Here is a 23,014-nt window from a genome sequence, read left to right on the forward strand (position 1 = left end):
CCCACTGGTCCGAAGTGATAACTTCCCACCGGCTGAGAAAGAAAGTCAGTCGTCCTCCTATCGGTTGAGGGAGGAGAGGAGATGGTTGAACGCTGGCTATGCCCTCGAGGATCAAGTCAAAAGGGCTGAGTCGATTTTTGTGGAGGAGGCTGCTTAGCTGGTTGTTGCTGCTGAGGTCTAGGTGTTTGCCGCTGCTGTTGACGCTGCCTCCTAGGTTGCTGAGTGGAAGGCTGCAAGGGGCGAGCCACAAAACGCCGCTGATAGGCCGTTTGCTGTCTGAATGGCCGTGAAGGTGGAGGTTTCTTCTTGGTCTTAAGAAGGGTATCCCAGCGGGTTTCATGAGCCGAGAGCTTCTGGGTCGTTGAGTCCATAGAATCTCCGAACAGCTCATCCCCTAAACATGGGGCATTAGCCAACCGGTCTTGATGATTAACATCAAGCTCAGAGACTCTGAGCCAAGCCAAACGGCGCATGGCTACAGAAATGGCTGTTGCTCTAGAGGTAAGCTCAAAAGTGTCATATATAGACCTTACCATGAATTTCCTGAGCTGGAAAAGAGCTGAAGAGCACTGATGGAAAGCCTCACGATTCCCCACAGGAAGGTACTGCTCAAAGGAAGCCATGGTGGTAAGGAGATGCTTTAAATAAAACGAAAAATGAAAAGCATAGTTACCAGAACGATTAGCAAGCATCGCATTCTGGTAAAGTCGCTTACCAAATTTATCCATGGCTTTACCCTCTCTGCCAGGAGGGACAGAGGCATAGACACTAGCTCCTAAGGACTTCTTGAGGGTGGATTCTACAAGAAGAGACTCATGTGAGAGCTGTGGTTTATCAAAACCAGGAATAGGGATGACTTTATAAAGGGAATCCAATTTGCGAGGGGCTCCCGGGATGGTAAGAGGAGTCTCCAGATTCTTGTAAAAGGTCTCCCTCAGGATGTCATGCAAAGGGAGTTTCAAAAATTCCTTTGGAGGCTGGTCAAAATCAAGAGCGTCCAAAAAAGCTTTGGACTTTTTAGACTCAGCCTCCAAAGGAATGGAAAGAGATTCACACATATCTCTTAAAAAAGAAGAGAAAGAGGTGGAATCAGGTTTGGAGGAAATATCCTGCAGAACAGGCTCGTCCTCCTCTGATGAACACTCCCCTTCTGACTGAAGAGGTTCTTCAGAGTCGCCCCACAGATCAGGGTCTCGAACATGGGGACCACGGTCCCAAGACTCAGGGGTGGATGGTTCTCGGTGTCGGGACTTCTGTACCGACTTACCCGACCTCACCGACGCGGTACCGGGCGATGTTATCGGTCGCACCGGAGCCGATGTCTGTACCGATTGGTGATGAGACCTAGGCTCCGGTGCAAGGACAGGCATCGATGCCGATGAGGTCAAGCGTACCGGTACCGAAGGAGTGGATGGTGACAATACTGGCTGTTCCACGATCGGTACCGGTTGCTCAGTGGGGACCGATACCGGAGGGCTCGGTGTCAGGAGAGCTGGAAGGAGTTGTTTGAGCTGTTCCTTCAGCTGCACCTGCAAGATGGCCGCAATGCGATCATCAAGGGAGGGCACCGGTACCGCTTTTTTCTTCTGCGGTACCTGCGGTGCCGCTCGACGCCCCGGAGATGAGGAGCCCGATGTCGAGGGACTCACCTCAATAGGGGCGGAGCGCTTCCGCTGGCGCCTCACGGTCGGCAGGATTGGACTCTCTGCAATGGAGACCGGAGGACGTTCCAGCGGGGAAGGCTTCTTAGCCGGCTTACCTGCATGCTGCGACGTCGACGCGGTATCGCGTGGCGTCGATGAGGTGGGTGCCGACGAAACAGGTACCGAGACCGGCGCCGAAGACGCGGGGTCGGACATGTCGGTGCCGAAAAGCAGTCTCTGCTGTATCTCTCGATTTTTGAGAGTCCGCTTTTTCAGAGTGGCACAGCGGGTGCAGGTAGAGGCCTGATGTTCCGGACCCAGACACTGAAGGCACCAGTTGTGCGGGTCTGTCAGGGAAATAGGCCGTGCACACCGCTGGCACTTCTTGAACCCGGGCTGGGGGGGCATGAACGTAAAAACGGCTTCTGCCAAATCGAAGGCCGAGGCCTCGATGATGGCAGTAGGCCCCGCCGGGTCAAATCAAGAAACTTGACAAAAACAAGAGAATGTTTTTTTTTTTTTTTTTTAAAGAAAGAAAAACGGAAGGGCAAAAAGAACCCGAAAAAGTTTACGCGAGCAGGAAGGCGAATGAAAAAATATTTCAACAGCCGTTGAAAATGCGACTTCTTAGCTCCGCGGAAACTAAGAAACTGAGGGACCGCGCGTCGGGGTCGGGCGGGAAGGCACTCGCGCATGCGCGGTGCGGTCTCTAGAACTTTCCAAGTTCTTAGAGTGCAATCACTCTAAAAGTGTCCGTACCGGGGCTCCGTCGGTGCCGTCACCCATCAGTCAAGAATATGCTGCCTGCTTGTCCTGGGATAACTGGTTTTACAGCTTGAATGTCCAAGAGACACTGCAGAGCCGCCTCAACCTTTAGCGCAGGGGAGTCCAGAAACAAATCCAGAGGGAGACAAAAGAAGTCTATCTTGTGTCCCTCCTGTATGATGTCCAACACCCATTTGTCTATGAAATCTGTTCCCACTCCTGTAGGAATGCCAACAACTAGCCTCCAATGTGGGGAAGCATGGCCAAGTCCCTGGCATCATTGTGACTTCATAGAGGTGGTGCTGGAGCGAAAACCTGAAGCCTGTTGGTGTCTGGGGTTTTTATAGCATGGTCTGTAATTTTGGGAATATCTTTGACCAGATAAACCCGAGGAATTTTGGTGAAACCTGCGTGAGGGACGAAAATTGCTGTGACTTCCTCCAGGAACACATCGAGGCTTATTGTTTAGGAGGGACTTAGGATGGTGGTCTGACAAACTGGCCATCAGGTAATCTAATCCCTTGCCAAAAAGCATTTTACCCTTAAAGGGAAGTCTGCTGAGAGTTGCCTTGGAGGCCAGATCTCCAGCTCAGTGGCAAATCCAGAGCATTCTGTGAGCTGAAACAGCATAAGCCGAAACTTTGCCTAGCACTCGAATAATGTCATATAAGGCATCTGCCACATAATCAACTCCTTCTAGCACCAGCTGGGGGGAGGCATCATCCTCCATTGAAGGATCTTGGCGCAACTTCGTGTGACAAGCACACACCGCAAAGGAGGCAGCTGCCACTGTTTTAATACCTGAAGCACCCACTTCTGCAAGCTTCTTCAAGACCAGATCCACCCTGCAAACCTGAGAATCTTTCAGCATAACTCCTCATTCACTAGGAAGGGCAGTGCACTTGGTCACCTGAGGCACCGCTGAATCCACCATCGGCTGCTCAAATAGCTGCTGAAAATCCAGCGCCTTAGGATAACACTTAGCCATGGTCTTAGTCAGCCTAAAGGAACTTTCTGGCGTCTCCTACTGCTCAATAACCAGAGCCATGAGATCTAGATGTGACAGAAAAAAAGGATGTCAAGAGTATTAGAATGACTCATGATACATTGGGGGGTGGAGGGCTGAGCCTCCAAGTTCAGTTCCTTTATGGCATCTGCTATATAACGGTGGATGGAGTCTGACAAAGAGCCAATGAACAGAAGGGTCATCACTGGCATCAGGATTTTCAGAGACCAGCTGGCTAACCGTACCGCAAATGAATCAAGTTCATCCAGGATGGATACAGTAGCCATAGTATTAGCACAACAGTTAAGGCCATCCGAATCCATGATGACAGGAGCACTGGGGGCCTGAACAGGAACCTCCACAATAGGAGGCCCTGCCAGAGAAGCTGGCACAGAGCCCATCAGCTGTGACGTGTGCGTTGGGCCAATAAGATATACTCTCCACATCAGCCGAACAAATTCCAGGAAAAATTCACAGATCGGGTGATCGAGGCAAACAGCGTGCAAGAATTTAAGAGCAAATGGGATGCCCATGTGGGATCCCTTAGAGGGTTAAGCCAAGGGAACCTGTCACCAGGAGTGAAATCCCTAGGATAGTAGACTTGGGGGTGGGTCAATGGAGTGGGCAGACCTGATGGGCTATGGCCCTTATCTGCTGTCATCTTCTATGTTTCTATTGGAGCTGACAACAGCTTCTTACGAGACCAAGATAAGGTCTGCAAGCGGTCCCTGAACTCGGTACACCTGCATTTTGCCTCACTGCCAAAAACTGGCACTGGGCGAGATTTTCTGCCAATTTCCCAGAAACTTGAAAATTAGCAATTTTGGAGTTTTGTGGGTGGGCAATCGGACCCCTAAACACAGAAAGCACTGAAAACTCTGTTTTCAGATCTCCCACCCCCACCCCAATTCTCCTATAGGAAGTAATGGGACTGTACTTGCCTGTAATGGGACAGTGCTTGCCTATCAGCTATGTCTGTGCAGCTGATGTGAAGGGAAAGGATTTTCTGCCTCGGAGATTCACCAAACAGTTCAATCTTCAGGATCTTCAGGCTGTGCCAGTTGGATGGACCCTGACCAAAACCTCCACCCCCTCAGAACCACCTCAAGCAACCGGGGGCTAGAAAATGCAGCCTGCACCCTGATACCCCAAGGGCTGTTACCCAGGGGGCATCCAGCCTGCACTTAAACCACTGACCGAGTCAGAAGGTAAGCATGCTCCCAGGGGGATGGACCCCAAGCTACAAAGGTAGCACACAGAAGGCTGGCTCCATAAGTCCACCCAAAGCTTGCCCTATGGAGCAGCAGACCAGCTCAGAGAAAACTGCTCCTTTCCCATGCTGAGAACTCCTCCAAAGGGGTCTTAAGGCACTAAAGCCACAAAAAAAAGAGACAAACTTGAAGCGAAAAAATAAGAAAAGAAACAGAGCAGATCAGAAAGACTTCTGCACGGTTCACTTGAAGAAATGAAAACTACAGGGGGCTCTATGTTCCTTAGTCAAGTAGAAGGAGCAATAGAGAGAAAAATGTATGAATTTCTGCAAGACCCAGTTTGCAAGTTGGGGTGAAAAACCTTTAGTATTGATTCTAGAATGTATGTAACTGAAAAATGTGCTCTCTTATTTCGTTACGTGCCAATTTGCCGAAACAAAATTCTATGTTTTTATATTGTTATAGATCATTGATTGAACCTTACCAACATCATTCTCTTCTTGGTTGGATCGAAAACTTTTCAGCACACACTCATATGGAACCAAAAATTTAACGTGGAAGCTGATGAGTGGGGCCAGTTGGGAGGGCTATGACAGTGTGGAGGGAAAGAGGCAGTAGAATAGCAGGAAGTATAGGGCAGAGGGGTTGGGGAGAGTAAAGAATTAAGAGCTGTTTTGGGTTTTTTTTTACTGTTAAATTTTATTGTTTAATGCCATTGAACTAAATCTCTTCAAATGACCAATAAAGATGAAAAACTTAAAAAAAAATAAATTATACCACTGACACAAGAAATTAGGCCTTTTTATTTAGGACATGCAGAAGAACAACTATACATCTGCAGCTATAGTTGTTTTTTCTTCCCCAAACTGGCTCACAGAGCCTTTTTTTCAGGTGCTTTATTTTCACCATTTTTAGCTGTTTTATTTTGCTGTAGCTCATCAGGGTAAATTTAAATAAATTTTCATGTAAAGTAGACTTTGCATGAAAGTTTATTGCTGCAAAGTAGGTTAGTAATATTGCACTTCGCTTCAAAAATGGCACAATGTGCCTGAAATGTGGCATTTTTACATGTTCTAGGTGTATTGTGCTATTTTTCACACAAAGTTCACTTTTCCAACTTAACTTGTATTGTACACAAAGAACTAAGCGACCAATGGCTCCTGGTCTGTTTTGTTTTTTTCAAAATGCATATGGAAGAATCACTTCAAATCAGTTTTCAACCTCCTCTTTTTATATATGGATGCTGCTGCATTCTATATTTACACTTCTCCCTCCATATTCGTGGTGGATGCGTTCTGGCAATAGGCGCGAATATGAAAAAAATGCAAATAACTTTTTTATATGTTATTCGCTGTTTTTGGAAAGTGACATCATTTTTACTATTGAAACCGCGAATAACGTTAGGTGAGGCAAGCAGCGATTTCAGGGCAGCCAAGCAGCGATTTCAGGGCAGCCAAACAGCGATTTCATGCATGCTGGGAAGAAGCCTTTCTCTCTAGGGATGCTGGGAAGCAACGTTTTTCTCAATGCACATTGGGAAACATGGAAGCTGCGAATTTGTGGGAGAAAGTATGGAGGCAGCGATTTTCAGAGTTACAGTACAGTAATGGTAAGTGATAAACTTTTTTTATTGGTAATGTACAGTAAAAGGAAAAAACTTTAGTGATGATGTTTTTGGGGGGTGGAGTCAGCAGCCGAAAAATCACGAATAAGCAAATCAGTAGATGCGGAAACCGCGAATACGGAGGGCGGAGGGAGAAGTGTATTTGGTCTAAAATACATGCCTCGCCTTTCAAAATATTCATTGGTTGGTTGGTTCATTAGTTGAGATTTATAGATTTATTGAAGAAATTTGTCCAAAGCAGTCTACAGTAAGTTTAATCAGATACAGACAACTTATAATTATAGTAACAGAATTACTAACAAAATATTCAAACAGCAGCACAGTACACAATTAGAACAGCAAGGTAAATGAGGAAATAGACAAATTAAATCATAGTACTAGCATAATATAATAGTGGCAGCACAATGACATAAAAGCACAGTAAAACATTCATTTAATTAGAGACATGACAGGATGTCAACAAGATATATATGTAAATATCTTAACAAAGAGGATATGTAGAGGTGGAACATATCAGTTAGGCAACAGCCTATTCTGTCTGGCAGGACCTCATCATTACCATGGACACCGACCTATAGGATACTACAAAGATCAATACTGTCACCTATTTTGTTCAATTTCTATCTTAAGCCACTAGCTGAACTGATTTGCTCCATGGATATTCAGTTCTGCATCTATACACATGATGTGCAGTTATTCATACCCATTGAAGCAGACTTACCTACAGCACCTACTAAACTGAATAGGCTAAAAGCAATGAGCTTGACTGAACCCACATAAAACTGAGCTTCTGCGAACCCCTAACATTAATGGGCACATAACTGACATCAAAATTTCATTTGAGAGATACAAACTCCTCCTTAAGGGTACAACTAGATCCCACACTTACACTGATCCTCCAAATCTAAGTAACTTCATAGTTACTGGATGCTAGGATCCACCTTGGGTGTCATCATGGACAATACACCAAAACCTTCTGCCCAATGTGCGGCGCCAGCCAAGAAATCAAACAAGATGCTAGGAATTCTTAGAAAAGGGATGGCAAACAAGACTAAGAATATTATAATGCCTCTGTATCGCGCCATGGTGCGACCTCACCTTGAGTACTGCGTACAGTTAAGGTCTCTTTATCTCAAAGAAGATATAGCAGCAGTAGAAAAGGTTCAAAGAAGAGCGACCAAGATGATAAAGGAGATGGAACTCTTCTCGAATGAGGAAAGACTAAAACGGTTAGGGCTCTTCAGCTTGGAAAAGAGACAGCTGAGGGGAGATATGATTGAAGTCTACAAAATCCTGAGTGGTGTAGAACAGGATTGATTTTTTTTACTGCATCAAGATTTACAAAGACTAGGGGACACTCCATGAAGTTACAGAGTAATACATTTAAAACCAATAGGAGGAAATAATTTTTCACTCAGAGAATAGTGAAGCTCTGGAATGCACTGTCAGAGGTCATGATAAGACTGGTTCATGTAGCTGATTAAAAATTTAAAAAAAAGGTTTAGACAAGTTCCTGGAGGAAAAGTCCATAGCCTGCTGTTGAAACAGACTTGGGGGAAGCAACTACTTGCCCTGGATTGGTGGCATGGAATGCTGATACCATTTGAGTTTTTGCCAGGTACTTGTGACTTGGATTGGCCTCTGTGAAGATGGGATACTGAGCTAGATGGACCATTGGTCTGATCCAGTAAGGCTATTTTTATGTTCATGAGCTGCCTCTTGTCATCTATGACAACTATGCAGTCTCTTTCTATATATTGAAAAGGCATGTCTTGTCATAATGGCTCCTGCCATGATGTAATGCACTCTACACTATCTGACAGCAAAGAGTTTACATTAGCATAAATTTATTCAAAATGCTGCATAACAACCAAGAGAAGGTTGTAAGCGATGTGATCATATTACACCACTCCTGTAAAACAATCATTGGCTACCAGTACAAAACAGGACTAAATTTAAAACTACGAGTTTGTCTGGGTTTTCAAGGCTGTTGAAAGAAATAGGACAGTGTATTTGAAGAGCAGGATTTCCCTCTTTGCACCTCCAAGGTCACCCCAAGGAATATTCCTAACCACATCCTTTCAAATGAAAATCACCTGATCTGATGATATCTGCCAACAAGCCTTCTCTGGAATAGACACCACATTCTAGAAAGTACTTTCAGGAAGACTTTGCTTGATGCAAGACTATCCGTACTTCAGGAAGCAGGTGAAAACTTTAAAGGAAGAATCAACCAACTAGCTAATCACCCTCACAAGTACTAACACCAGCTGCAAATACAGTGGTACCTTGGATTACGAGCATAATCCGTTCCAGGAGCATGCTCGTAATCCAAAATGCTTGTATATCAAAGCAAGTTTCCCCATAGGAAGTAAGGGAAACTTGCTTTGATATGTTCCCACCCCCCACCTTCCCCCCCCCCGAGGCCAGAAGCGCTGCTCCCCCCCCCCATGAGAACCGGCATTGCTCCTCCCAAAGGCCCCTCTCGCGAACCGGCACCCCCCCACCGCCATCGGGCACCCCCCGCCGCCATCGGGTACCCCCCCGCCGCGACCTGAGATCCCCCAACCCACCCGAACCCTCTTCTTACTTCCAGTGTAGCCTCCGCATCGGCATCGGCACCAGCATGTCCTGTGCCCGAAAATCTGCTTCCTGTGCCGAGCGTTGAGCATGCGTGCATGCTCAAGGCCCGGCATAGGAAGCAGATTTTCGGGCACAGGACATGCTGGTGCCGGTGCTGATGCCGATGCGGAGACTACACTGGAAGTAAGAAGAGGGTTCGGGTGGGTTGGGGGATCTCGGGTTGCGGCGGGGGGGGGGGGTGCCCGATGGCGGCGGGGGGTGCCGGATCGCGGGGGGGGGAAGGTACCGGTTCGCGGGGGGGGGGGGGGGCGCTCGTACAACGAGGCAAGCTCGGTTTACGAGGCACCAAGTTTGCGAATGTTTTGCTCGTCTTGCAAAACACTCGCAAACCGGTGCACTCATAAACCGAGGTACCACTGTACTGTGCATTGTGTTGACAATGTAAGTAGTATACTGTGCCATTCTTCAAAATTAGAAAGTAGACAAAGACTAAATCAAGATAAACACTAACCAAAATCCAGTGAGATGGATTCTATTGACTGTGGGGTGTCAGATTGACCACATCAGCGGGTCTGTCAATTCCTCATTCATCCCCTACAGACAGTATTTTTTATAACTTTTTCATATGCTTTTTTTATATATATATATATTCTTTTTTATAAATTTTCATTTTTAACGTTGTTCATAATAAATTAAGTGATAAGTTAAATATTAAAGGTGACTTAGCTTCTTTCAGTAAGTTGTGTAAGTCATACTGTTTGGATATGCTTTCTCCAGTGTTATACATAGAACACTCCCCTCTGCCAACGCGTTTCGCCGGTCTTTATCAAGGCATGGGGTTCTGGGGAGAAATTACAGGACATATATTGAAAACCTATCATTCAACTGAAACATAACACTAAATTACAGAGTTAAAAAGAAAACTACGGCACATACCTGATGCATAAAATGTACCTAGTTTGCGTATCTACGGCATCCAAAAGATGGCCGCGGCATTATTTTCCCACTGAAATAGAGGTTATTCCTGACGTCAGACTGACGTTAGTAACTGAGGTCAACTTGGGCAAGCCAGTCAGCTGTTTCATTTAACCCTGCTGGAGCCATGGAGTTTAACATAAACATCCATCGAAGTTCTTTTAAATTAAGATTCTTTTCTATATTACCTCCCTCCCATTATAGCAGGGTGGGAGGGAGGTAATATAGAAAAGAACTTCGATGGATGTTTATGTTAAACTCCATGGCTCCAGCAGGGTTAAATGAAACAGCTGACTGGCTTGCCCAAGTTGACCTCAGTTACTAACGTCAGTCTGACGTCAGGAATAACCTCTATTTCAGTGGGAAAATAATGCCGCGGCCATCTTTTGGATGCCGTAGATACGCAAACTAGGTACATTTTATGCATCAGGTATGTGCCGTAGTTTTCTTTTTAACTCTGTAATTTAGTGTTATGTTTCAGTTGAATGATAGGTTTTCAATATATGTCCTGTAATTTCTCCCCAGAACCCCATGCCTTGATAAAGACCGGCGAAACGCGTTGGCAGAGGGGAGTGTTCTATGTATAACACTGGAGAAAGCATATCCAAACAGTATGACTTACACAACTTACTGAAAGACGCTAAGTCACCTTTAATATTTAACTTATCACTTAATTTATTATGAACAACGTTAAAAATGAAAGTTTATAAAAAAGAATATATATATATATAAAAAAAGCATATGAAAAAGTTATAAAAAATACTGTCTGTAGGGGATGAATGAGGAATTGACAGACCCGCTGATGTGGTCAATCTGACACCCCACAGTCAATAGAATCCATCTCACTGGATTTTGGTTAGTGTTTATTAGTAGTATACTGTGCCATAATGTGCATTGTTATTTGAATATTTTCACTGTTGCAATTGTCTATTACCCATGTTCAGTTTATTCTTGCTATACTGCACCTAGGGTGAATTTCTTCAAAAGAGTTCATAAATAAATTCCAAGCAAGACAGAAAGACAAACAGACAAGATAGGGTATAACAAACAAGTTGAAACATCTAGGGTTACTAACTTGAGTGAACTCCCCCCCTGCCAAATGTGATTAAATTGCGGACGATACAAAGTTATTCAGAGTAGTGAGGACACAGAAGGATTGCGAAGACCTACAACGAGACATAAACACACTCGAGGAATGGGCTGCAAAATGGCAAATGAGGTTCAACGTGATGCGTGGTGATGCATGTCGGTAACAAAAATCATATGCACGAATACAGGATGTCTGGTGCTATACTCAGAGAGAGCCCCCAGGAAAGAGACTTGGGAGTATTTGTAGACAAGTCAATGAAACTGCCCGCGCAATGTGCGGAGGTGGCAAAAAGGGCAAACAAAATACTAGGAATGATTAAGGAGATCACGGTGTCAGGTCAAAAGCGCGCCGGGGCAAAGGCGCGCGCGCCAAAGAAAATGACTGTTTTAAAGGGCTTTGACGGGGGGGGGGTGGGGGAGAACCCCCCCACTTTACTTTATACAGATCGCGCCGCGTTGTGGGGGCATTGTGGTGGATTTGGGGGGTTGTAACCCCCCCATTTTACTGAAAACTTCACTTTTTTCCTAAAAAACAGGGAAACAGTTAAGTTTAGAGTATAATGAGGGCGGTTACAACCCCCCAAACCCCCCACAACGCTGCCGCGATCTGAATTAAGTAAAGTGGGGGTTTCCCCAACAAAAACCCCTATCGGAGCCCCTAAAAACACTCTTTTTCTTCAGCGCGCGCTTCCGTCTTACGCTCAGTTGTCGGCGCGCCCCTTTGTCTTCGGGGGTTTTGTCTATGAACTGGGGATCACAAACAGATCTGAGAAGGTTATCATGCCTCTGTACTGGGCTGAGCCATGGTCGCTCTACATGAAAAAGGACATAGTACTACTCAGAAGGGTCCAGAGAAGAGTGACAAAAATGGTTACGGGACTGGAGGAGTTGCTGTACAATGAGAGATTAGAGAAACTGGGCCTGTTCTCCCTTGAAAAGAGGGGACATGATCGAAACATTCAAGATATTGAAGGGAATTGACTTAGGGCTCCTTTTACGAAGGTGCGCTAGCGGTTTTAGCGCGCGCTACAATGCTGCACGCACTAGATGCTAACGCCTCCATAGAGCTGGCGTATTTTCCGCATAGCGCAGGGTTAGCGCGCTAAAAATGCTAGCGCATCTTCGTTAAAGGAGCCCTTAGTAGAGAGAGCTTGTTCACCCTCTCCAAGGTAAAGAGAACGAGAGGGCACTTGCTAAAGTTAAAAGGGGATAGATTCCGTACAAACGAAAGGATTCTTCTTCACCCAGAGAGTGGTAGAAATCTGGAACGCTCTTCTGGAGGCTGTTATAGGGGAAAACACCCTCCAGGGATTCAAGACAAGGTTAGACAAGTTTCTGCTGAACCGAACATATGCAGGTAAGGCTAGACTCAATTAGGGCACTGATCTTTGACCTAAGGGCCACCGCATAAGCGGACTGCTGGGCACGATAGACCACTGGTCTGACCCAGCAGTAGCAAATCTTATGTTCTTATGTTAATTAGAAAAGGTGTCTGAAAACTGCTCTCAGAGTATGTGTAGTAAGTTGCTGAAGTCCTGGAGCATTATGTTAAGTTCATGTCAATCCGTCTGTGTGTTGAGCTAGTCAGGTTGGCATGTAGAATGCAGGATTCATCTTGGGCTGTGATCACAAGATTCCTGCAGCCCCCCCCTCCCCCACCCCCACACACACACACACTAAATAATGCTACATTTTGCTTGTGATTGGGACATCTGGATCCATGTTGCTGCCCCTACACCTCAATTGGTATCTTCTCACAAACTGTGCTGTAGTCATCTTCCCTGCCAGCAGAAGGCAGTGTAGGACAAAGAAAGCTGGATTTCAGCAGCTGCCTTTCTCTCGTGTAATCTACTGTATATAAACAAATGTTCTGATGCACTCAAGAAGCATAACAGATTTGGGAAAGATGGCGAGATTCCAGAGATGTATTTGGGATAGGGTTATCACATGTCTGGATTTATCCGGGCATGTCCTCTATTCAGAGGATAGTCAGGCACCCGGACGGGTTTTAAAAACTTGGCACTTTGTCCAGGTTTTGAAAACCATTGAGCTTGGGGCTGCATCCAGGGGGCATCTGCATATGCGCAGATGTGACATGACCACACACATGTGTCCCAACAACAAAATAACAAACTCATTGCTTCATCTTAATGGTCATGACTACCTGATTATTAAATCTATCAAAATTCTGGGAGTCACACTAGGCCGACATTTAACACTAGCAGAACACACGAACTTAGTGGTACAAAAATGTTTTTTTATATTGTGGAAATTAAGAACCATAAAAAAATAATAGAAAAGGTAAAAAATAATAGAAAATTCCCCAAAAAACAAAATTAAGATGGTAACTTGTGTTTTTATTGGATTAACTTTTTGACAAACTTTTGAAGGCAAAATTTTCTTCAAGTCAGGAATGAGCAAGATAGGACAATATCACAATATATAAGTGAAACATGAAAAGCATTCCAATGAAAGTCTTGAAGGAAAGATAAGGGGAAGAGTGAGAAATGGGGATAGACAGCACAGTATAGTTTTATAAACTCATCTCTCTCCATTTTCACTCTCATCTCCGGTCAGCCCTGCCTTTACTTTTCCTTTGAGACTGTTATTGGAATGCTTTTGTATTTCACTTATAGATTTTGATATTGCTATCTCATTCCTGATCTGAGGAAGAAGATTTTTCTTCAAAAGGTCATCAAAAATGCATTTAATCTAATAAAAAAGTATCATCTTAATTCTCTCTTTTTAAATTGTATTTCAAGAAAAATAGAAGTAGAGAAATAGGACCTAAGAGAGAAATGGAAGATGAGGGAAACAGAAGGAAAATGCATTTGATCCTTTGACCCTAAAATAGCATAGATAACAAAGCAAAACAGTGTGTGAAATATGGAAGCATCAAACTCAAAGAGAACAAACAAGAAAATAAACATAACTTTCTAAATACAAAAGTGAAACAGATTAGGAAGAAATAAATTTCTTTCCATGCAGTAGCACAATGGATGCAATAATATTTTTGTTAGAAAAAGCTCATCTTACCTGAGCAAAAGATCAGAAAGGAAGCTGTATCCTTGACATATCCTAAAATCATCCAACAGTGTTTGCGAAACATTGCTGGAATCTTTGAGGAAACAAGAAAGCCCGGCAAACATTTCGACTATTTCCAGGGGAGAGAGGTCATCCGACTGTTGCATGTTTTGCACACACGTGGCCAAACACTCCTTCTCTGCAAGAATACAAACACCAGCGCCGCAATGAAGACAAGATGCTAGAATCCAAAGTCTCAAAGGCTGTTGGGATTATGTAAAACTGTTGCACAATGATGGAAACCAATTAACAGACCAAACTAACCAACTCTTTTACGAAACTGTGATAGCAGTTTCTAGTGCAGAGAGCTGCGCTGCTCCTGACGCTCATAGGAACTCTATGAGCATCGGGAGCAGCGTGAGCTATTCAGCGCGGCTCACCGCACTAAAATCTGCTATCGCAGTTTCGTAGAAGAGGGGATAAGATCCCCTTTTAAAATGACGTGGTAGTGATTCTCCTGTGGCAAATACATTGAAGCCCATAGAAACTGAATGGACTACAGTGCATTTTCCATGAAAGAATTCTATTGTTTCTGTAAAAGGGATATACAGCCATTCATTCTAGCCATATGTTTATTTATTTGCATTTATCTCCTGCCTTCAGATTTCTGATCTGAAATAAAAGGTACCGTATTTTTCGCTCCATAAGACGCACTTTTTTCCCAAAAAAAGTGAGTGGAAAAAAGGGTGCGTCTTATGAAACAAATGCAAGCTCCCCCCCCACACACACTTTCTACTTTATGCTGGGCGTTTTATCTCATCAATCCTCCGATGCTTACCGGGTTGAGGGCGGAGCATTGTGGGAGTTGTGCGGCAACAGAAGAGACTCAGCTTAATGGAGGAGTCGAGCAGGTAGTGATGGGAGGGAGGTAAGTACGCCGCGCTCATGGACACCAAGCGTGAGCTCCGCCCTTTCTACTCCGGATGCCTTGTTCAGTGAGGGCCTGCCTCCCACCTCCAGTCCGGGAAGGGGAAGAAGGACGAGCGGTAGGCATCCAGACAAAACACCTCGGAGCTTCTTTGGTGCACTCCATCCTGCCCCTTTTCCTATAGCAAGAGGTGGTGGAGGGGGAAGTAGCATCGGCAGCAGAGATGGCCACGTGCGCGAGAGCGGAGCTGTATACCTCTAAATACCCGTGGCCCCTACCAGCCCTACAACGTGAGTAGAGTCCTTTCGGCTCTGCTCTCCTGCTGTGTGGGCCTGCTTCAGCTCGTTGGCCTCTGCCCGAAAGTGGTGTTGTTTCTTGCCACTGGTCTCACCTCCTGCTCAGAGTCCGACACAAAAGAACTGAAACCAGAGCCCCTGGAGAATCGGTTCCATTGGGAGCGGTTGACTGTTTCACCCTGCAGCTGTTCCTTTGCCGGCAATGGCAGTCTTGACTCTGCTCCCTCTCAACAGAAGTCTATGGGGCCCGATATTGGGAGATCTTATGTGGCCAGCCTGCCCTCCTTTCTCTCAGGTATTTTGCTTTTCTACCTGTTGTTATTTTTTTATTTTATCTTTCATTCTTTTAACATATGGTTTTAGTACTACTTCTTAGGCACTCTAACTATATTGTAATTCTAATTTACCTAAGTGCCTTCTACTTCATGCAAATTGTTTTTTACTTATTACCACTGTTAAAATTCTCTTTTTCTTCTTATTGTACTTATATTTTTATAACCGCATTGAACTGAAAGGAATTTTGCAGTATGTTTTATATTAAAAGTGGTGATTGATGGAGGGGGGGCTGGGACAGAATTTAAAGGTGCTGGGGGGCTGGAACAGAATTTAAAGGTGCCAGGTATATATTAGTATACAATTTGGTTCAGAATGTTTTTTTCTTGTTTTCCTCCTCTAAATTTAGGGTGCGTCTTATTGTCAGGTGCATGTTATGGAGTGAAAAATGCGGTACTCCTTCAAAAGCTAAGCAAAAAAATGTATGAAGTTAGTCCAATAATAAAGGTCATCATCTTACCTTCCTTGATTTTTTGTTTTATTTCTATTATTTCCTGTCTTATAAACAAGTGTTCCAAGTGAGTTCTAATTTTTGTACGACATTTATAGGAGCTTCAGACCCTGAGCTACTATTCTATAACAGCAACTCTGTGTGCCTGCAGTCTAATTCTATAGATTTGGACAATTTTCTGGAGTAAGCAGTGCCTTTGATCTGGTTGATCATAAGATTTTATTGGACTGTTTGGATTCAATAGGTACTGTAGGAAAAGTCTGGAACTGGTTTGAGGGTTTCCTAAAAAATAGATGTTATCAAGTGTTTAGTGAGGAGAATTATTCTTTCTCCTGGAGTAATTCTTGTGGGGTACCCCAAGGTTCTCCATTATCACCTACTCTGTTTAACATTTATTTGGCTCCATTGGGAAGATTATTGCATAGTTTGGGAGCCAAATTTTTTATCTATGCTGATGACATAACCATAGTAATCCCACTTATGTCCTTTACAGGGGAGATATTAAACCAAATCTCTCTATTATTAATCCATATTGAGCAATGGACAACGAGGGCAAAACCCAAATTGAATCCGGAAAATCTACATTTTTCCTAGCTAGCCCTTCAGATAGTATAAAAGAAAAGGAACTACATCTGAATGGTCAAACTTTCCAAATTTCCGCTTCAATTAAAATACTGGGTGTTATATTGGACCGCCATCTAACTCTGGACGATCACACCAATTTACTTACAAAAAAAAGTTACACAATTTTGTGGAAACTTCATACAATAAAAAAGTTTTTTGATAGTGCATCATTTAGATTATTGGTACAATCATCCATTCTATCCGTTTTGGATTATTGTAATATCATATAGGTGGGATCTCATAAAAAGCTTCATAAAAGACTGAGACTTATACAGAACACAGCGGTTCGCCTGATTTTTGGGCTAAAAAAATATGACCATGTTACTCCATTTTATCGACAGTTGCATTGGTTGCCGTTCGAGGCAAGGATATTGTTCAAGTTCGGTTGTATCTGTTTTAAAGTGTTGTTTAGTATAGCGCCTTTCTATTTGTCTTCATGCTTTGAACAATATAAACCTAATAGGATTAACTGAGGGCAATATTTATTTGTCCTTCCGACTATCAAGTAGTGTCGTTACACGAGATTTTTGAATAGATTGTTCGGTTTTCAGGCAGGTAAAATGAATATATGGTTAAGTACTATTATTTTTAAGGCACACTCATATATGTCTTTTAGGAAACTACTAAAAACTGATTTATTTGACAAATTTACAAACTGATGTTTTAGAATTGATAGGTAAATGTACATTGATTTTATAGCTAGCACATTTTATTTATCCTAATGTATTTTAGCAAATTGTATTTTATTCTTTGATTGTATAATTTTAATGTATGTGAACCGCCTAGAACTATGTGGTAGGGCGGTATATAAAAATAAAATTATTATTATTATTATTATAGTCTGCTATTAAGATAGACAAGGGGGAAGCCACTGCTTGCCCTGAGATTGGTAGCATGAAATGTTGCTACTATTTGGAATTCTGTCAGGTTCTTGTCACCTAGATTGTCTAGTGTTGGAAACAGGATACAGGGCTAGATAGACCAATGGGCTGACCCAGTATGGCTATTATTATGTTCTATAAAAGGTAGTAAAAATTGGTATGCAAATTTGGGCACATGCCCAATTTGCATGCAGAATTTAATTGAATACAGAGAGTTAAGACTGATAACTGGCATCTTAACAAGCAGTGACTGATGCTAATTGGAAGATTTGTGCATGTAAATTTCACACACGGTTCCAAAAAGGGAGCGCAGCCATGGGAGGGTCAGGGGCCGATCAGGGGCATTCCTTCAATTTACGCCTGCAGTTATAGAATACAAAAAGATTCATGTCTAGTTTAGGCGCAAGAATTGCATTGTGTACGCAAGTCTGTCAATGTTATGAACGTCTGTGTGCATAAGGATACAACTACCCGGACAAGCATCATTCTTTGACGCGATTGGTCCTTGAAAACTAAAGGCAAGTATTTTTATTTTTTTATGCAGCAGTTATCCTAACTTGAGGCACAAAGCAATCAAGGCTTTGTTACCGTTTGCCCCAAAGCTGCCCAAACTGACCAGATGACCACTGGAGGGATTAAGTCATGATCCCCCCTTATTCCTCCAGTGGTCACTGACCCCCCTCCCACCACCCAAAGATGGGGAGGGGGGGCAAACAGCACATTGACGGTTTGTCATCAGCTGATCGCGCCATCAGTTTCAGGCAGCAGGAATTTCCAAAACCAGCTCAGCTGATGGCAATCCCTCTGCCGTGATCAGACAAGGTAGTTGGATACTTCTACATAACTTGCTTTGGTGTGTTTTTTCATGGGGATGTTTTTATTTTTAGAAAATGGCCAAAAAAGATAGACATCCTAAAGGCCAAAACTTATACCTCGGTCATTTTCAAAAATAAAAGATAGACGTCTGGCAGCTTTGAAAATGAACATTTTTTTCTCTAGGGTTTGTGGGCGTTCTGCCTAAAACGTCCAACCTCAGACTTATACGTCCTATCGAAAATGCCCCTTCATGTTCATCCCAGAGCACCCTTTTTATGGAGTAACACTAAGGGCTCTTTTTACAAAGGTGCGCTAGCGTTTTTAGCGCACGCACCGGATTAGCGTGCGCTATCCGAAAAACTACCACCTGCTTAAGAGGAGGCAGTAGCAGCTAGCGCACGCTATTCCACGTGTTAAGGCCCTAATGCACCTTTGTAAAAGAAGCCCTAGGTACCCATTTTTCAGTATCATTTAATAAATACTTGTAACCTAAGGAAATAGTGATAAGCCCAATAGAACAACAGAGCATGTTACTCCTCAAATAGACAGACTAGGAGCAACGGCTTGCAAGCACCCCTAGCATCTCTAAAGATATGCAAAATTCACAGTCTATACATAGAAAGGGGATTTGGGAGGAAAAGGAATTAGAAAATAATTTAAAACGCCATACTTTTGATTCTCCATTTTTCAACAAGCCTGTAAAACTCCCTGAACTGCATGTTTTTATGCCCCTGACTGGGGGTCTCTCTATAATAAGGGGCCCACAAGGGATTATGTGCAGATGGATGCAAGGCGAAGGCAAGAAGATTTATGGCTGAGGAAAAATAGGAAAAGGAGGACAAAAATAACTACCATAAAAGTATCTATGTGAAAACTGCATTCATCAAAGCAGTATCCAATTCCAGTTTCAGAAGCTACAACTTCAAAAAGGAAACTGAAAAAAACTCAGACCACAGAAGAATATTCTTGCTCATACAATTGATTGTCATCTTAACTTATTGCTTGGCCTGCTGGCTTCATTTATTGCTGTCTCGAATATGGTATTACCTCAGGGGTTGTGGGCTTACTCCATGAAATATCAGTTACTTCAGGGAAACCCAAGGCTAAGGATGAGATAGATTAGACAGCTAGATAGATAGATAGATGTAAAATCACATACATATACTATCGGCCTCTTTTACAAAGCTGCGCTAGCGGTCCAGAAACCCATAGAGATTTAAAGGGCTTTGGGGCTGTTGCTGCGCGGTTTTGTAAAAGAGGCCGTATATGTGTATGTATGTAAGTATATATATATATATATATGTGTGTGTGTGTGTGTATATATATACACACACACACACATATATATATATATATATATATATACACACACACTCATTTTATATCTATTAATTAATTAATGGTACAAACTGGAATTTCAAAAAGTGACATCAGAGGGAGGACTCATGCTCTCTGCTGGCAAAGACTTGAAAAGGTAGGAGGTGGAAGAGTGCATCTAGGAGACCCCATACACTCACACTGCTAGGGGGGGGCACACGGCATGGCACTGTTGGGAGCCTCCACCCTGAGCACAAACTTCCTTCCCTACGCCATTGCTCATACCACTGACTTCTAGAACATATTTTATCAGTCAGAGCACTACAAGGGAAAAGAAAACTCAAAGAAATAAGTAAGAGAAAACAATATACCATGAATATATTTCACCACATTGACGCTAAGGCCATGGCGTGATATGGTCATCAGTACTTCACCAGCACTCTTCCTCCAAGGCAGGTTGTACGGAGGGCACCAAGATGTGATTGCACTAAACAGAAGTTGAAGGTCATCCTTTTGAGCAAGCTCTTCCGCTGGAGATACAAAGCTACACAATTTCACCAAGATCTGAAATGATAAGTGAGGAGAATGGCATTTTTAATGGTCCTCCTGCACAGCAGAACTGCCTGGGGCAGCACTTTTACTAGTCATACCAATTAATCTAGACCGCAATCTATAGTTCAGTGATCTTTACTTTATAGTATCAAAACAAGAAAAGCTCAAATTACTTATTGATTCTCCCTCATATATATGTTCCCATGCATTATAGGATGAAACATAGGGAATGCTTACGCTAAGGCTTAAAATAAAGCACTTCTTTCAGAGGCATCCAATGTGTAGCCCATGGGTCAAATGTGGTCTACCTGACCTTGTGATGCAACCTAAATGATGTTTTTAGCAAAAAAAAAAAAAATTTCTAATTAGCTAGCATACATGTTTTTGAAGGATATGAAGTCACAATTTCTAAAGAAATTCACATAATCTGATGAGTATTTAAGTAATGCAAAAACAGGCAAAAAAATTCAAGGGTCCTGCACCCATATGGATTTCTGATCATATGACCCACTGTTTAAAAATTTGTTGGATGCCTGGGTTTATTTGAAACAAGGTCTCAGATACCTTGTTCACAGTTTATGGTGTGATACAAAAACTGAGCATTCCTGGATTTCTAAATACTTCCCTGCCCACACAAGATTGCTACAACAATTATTCTTTCCATAGGGTGACTATAATTTGAATTCTGGATTTGATTATTTAAATTTACAAACACAAATTAAAGCGAGTTAAATTGAATGACATTATGTTTCTCCCTGCCTTAGAGGGTTTACAATCAAAGGTTCACACAAGGCGATGACGGGTAAAGTGACTTGTTCAAAGTCATAAAAGGTATTGAGAACTGTTCTGTGAGCAGTCTGTGAATACAGTCATCACCAATGAAAATCTCCCTGATCAGAAACTAAAGTGATATCTTGGCACTGGACTTCACTTCAAAAATTCATGTGTGGATAGTTCTCGCCTTTCATAAATTGAGCTGTCTGTTGGTTCTTCAAAGTTAGTTTCCTGTTCTCTTGGGGGCTGTCTATGTCAGCAGGTGTAAAAGCAGCTGACATCAGCAGTAGTGGTGTCCAATTAATTATACGTTTCACACACGCAATCTTTACTAACCCAGATCACATCTGTGGCATTCTTGCCAACACAGCTCCTCCTCAGTAAGCAGAATTTATTACAAAGGAATATAAAGTGCAAGTTTTCAAAAGTAATATAAGAAACAAAGTTATAGATTTTACCTCACATAATATATAAAAACAGAGGTCAAAAAAGCAAGAAGTAGACTCAATAGAGGTGTGATTACCTTTCAAGAGCAGTGAAGATTATGATCTGACAAAGGGAGTGAAGTACTAGAAAGCTAGTGCAAAAAAATCAGATGTTGTTTCCAATTAAAAAGAATTTTTGACTTCTATTTTTATGTATTTGAGTACACTTACTACAAGAACACTACCTTGGTGTTTCACAAGCCTACCTGACATTCACTAAAGGTGGCAATTTTTATAAACTGGCCTCAGTACTTATTCGCCCCAATGCCTTGCACTGAGCGCCAATTCTATAACATCTTGGTGCTAATTGTCACCGCAGGGGGCCACGGACTGTGTGGCAGGGACCCTAGCTGGTGGCAAAACAAAAGACTGGTGTGCTTCCCAAAAGGGGGAAAATCCTACAGGTAGCTTTGTCAGGTACCAAAGTTAAACCCAGTCAAAGAAAAAGATTATTCCACAGTTGTACAATTCAAATAAGGCAGTGTTTTATTTCACCAAACAAATAGGCAGTAATGACACTGCGGTAAGTCAAAAGAAAAGAATTGGTATAGAAGTCCTCCAGGGCAAAAGTAAGTACAGTCAAACCTCGGTTTACGAGTGCACCGGTTTGCGAGTGTTTTGCAAGACGAGCATGCTCAAGGCCCAGTCCAGCCCAGCCCAGCCAAGAGGGAGGATCTCCGATAGTCAGTCCAGCCCAGCCCAGAGGGAGGATCTTCGGGCACCAGCACCAGCATGTCCTGTGCATTGGTGCTGGTGCCACATCGGGGTAAGGGATGTTATTTGGGTGCTCGGTGGGGGACGTAGGATCGCAGGGGGGGTCAATGCGAGCGGGAGGTGGGGTGCCAGATCACAGGGGGGGATGCTGGATCGCGGGGAGTATGGAGCAGCGCCTGTGGCCTTGAGGGGGGGAACGGAGCAGCGCCGGGGCCTTGGGGGGGGGGGACTTATCAAGCGAGTTTCCATTCATTCCTATGAGGAAACTCGCTTTGATATACGAGCAATTTGGTTTACGAGCATACTTCTGGAACAAAATATGCTCGTACACCAAGGTTCCACTGTACAAAAATTCAATTCACTGAAACACAGTTCCTCAGAGGCCAAAAAAGCACGCTCTAGCTCAATCCTAGGCCTGGGCTTTTTCAAACAAAAATAATAGACATGTCCTGGTTTCCACCTGATGTGGAAAGAAAGCTGCCTGCTTTTCTGTGTGAGAGCCCGGCCAAACCTGTGTGTGCCTGTTGTGTAACTAGGTTCTCTTGGACTCCCCTTGTGGTCTTCCTGCACACTGCAAGGTTTCCATATCATTGTCACTGAATACATCCTGACAGGGTTCACTTTCAGAAAAGACTTCCTCAGGATAGGCAGCCAAATTAGAAGGGAAATGTAATCTGGGCTTTTGAGTTGTTGTTTTTTTAACCCTAGCACTGCCCTTCCTGAGATTTTTAAAGGGGATCAAAGCAGGTGCAGAGTCTGAGTGGTCACATAATACTAGCATAAGTCAGCACTGGTGCATCTAAAATTAGTCATGCCCAGAGTGTAGAGGAGGTAATCCTAACTGAAAAGGGAACATGACTGTCACACGGTGGTCTGGTCCTAGGCACTGGAAGCACCTAGGGTTGGATAGTGTGGGTTGGATA

General features: G+C 43.4%; 1 protein-coding gene across 5 annotated transcripts in view; it reads right to left on the reverse strand.

Annotated features, from left to right (window-relative positions):
- The window catches only part of WDFY3 (WD repeat and FYVE domain containing 3), a 642,313-nt gene that overhangs the window by 390,533 nt on the left and 228,766 nt on the right, over positions 1 to 23,014 (reverse strand). For all 5 annotated transcript variants that reach the window (XM_033914678.1, XM_033914667.1, XM_033914648.1 and 2 more), the window contains exons 6-7: positions 19,938 to 20,130; positions 13,933 to 14,119 (exon numbers count right to left, since the gene is read on the reverse strand). In XM_033914678.1, the coding sequence (XP_033770569.1) occupies positions 13,933 to 14,119; positions 19,938 to 20,130 (380 nt within the window). The remainder of the gene's footprint in view (positions 1 to 13,932; positions 14,120 to 19,937; positions 20,131 to 23,014) is intronic.

Source organism: Geotrypetes seraphini, chromosome 1 (genome assembly GCF_902459505.1).
Source record: "Geotrypetes seraphini chromosome 1, aGeoSer1.1, whole genome shotgun sequence".
Lineage (NCBI taxonomy): Eukaryota > Metazoa > Chordata > Amphibia > Gymnophiona > Dermophiidae > Geotrypetes > Geotrypetes seraphini.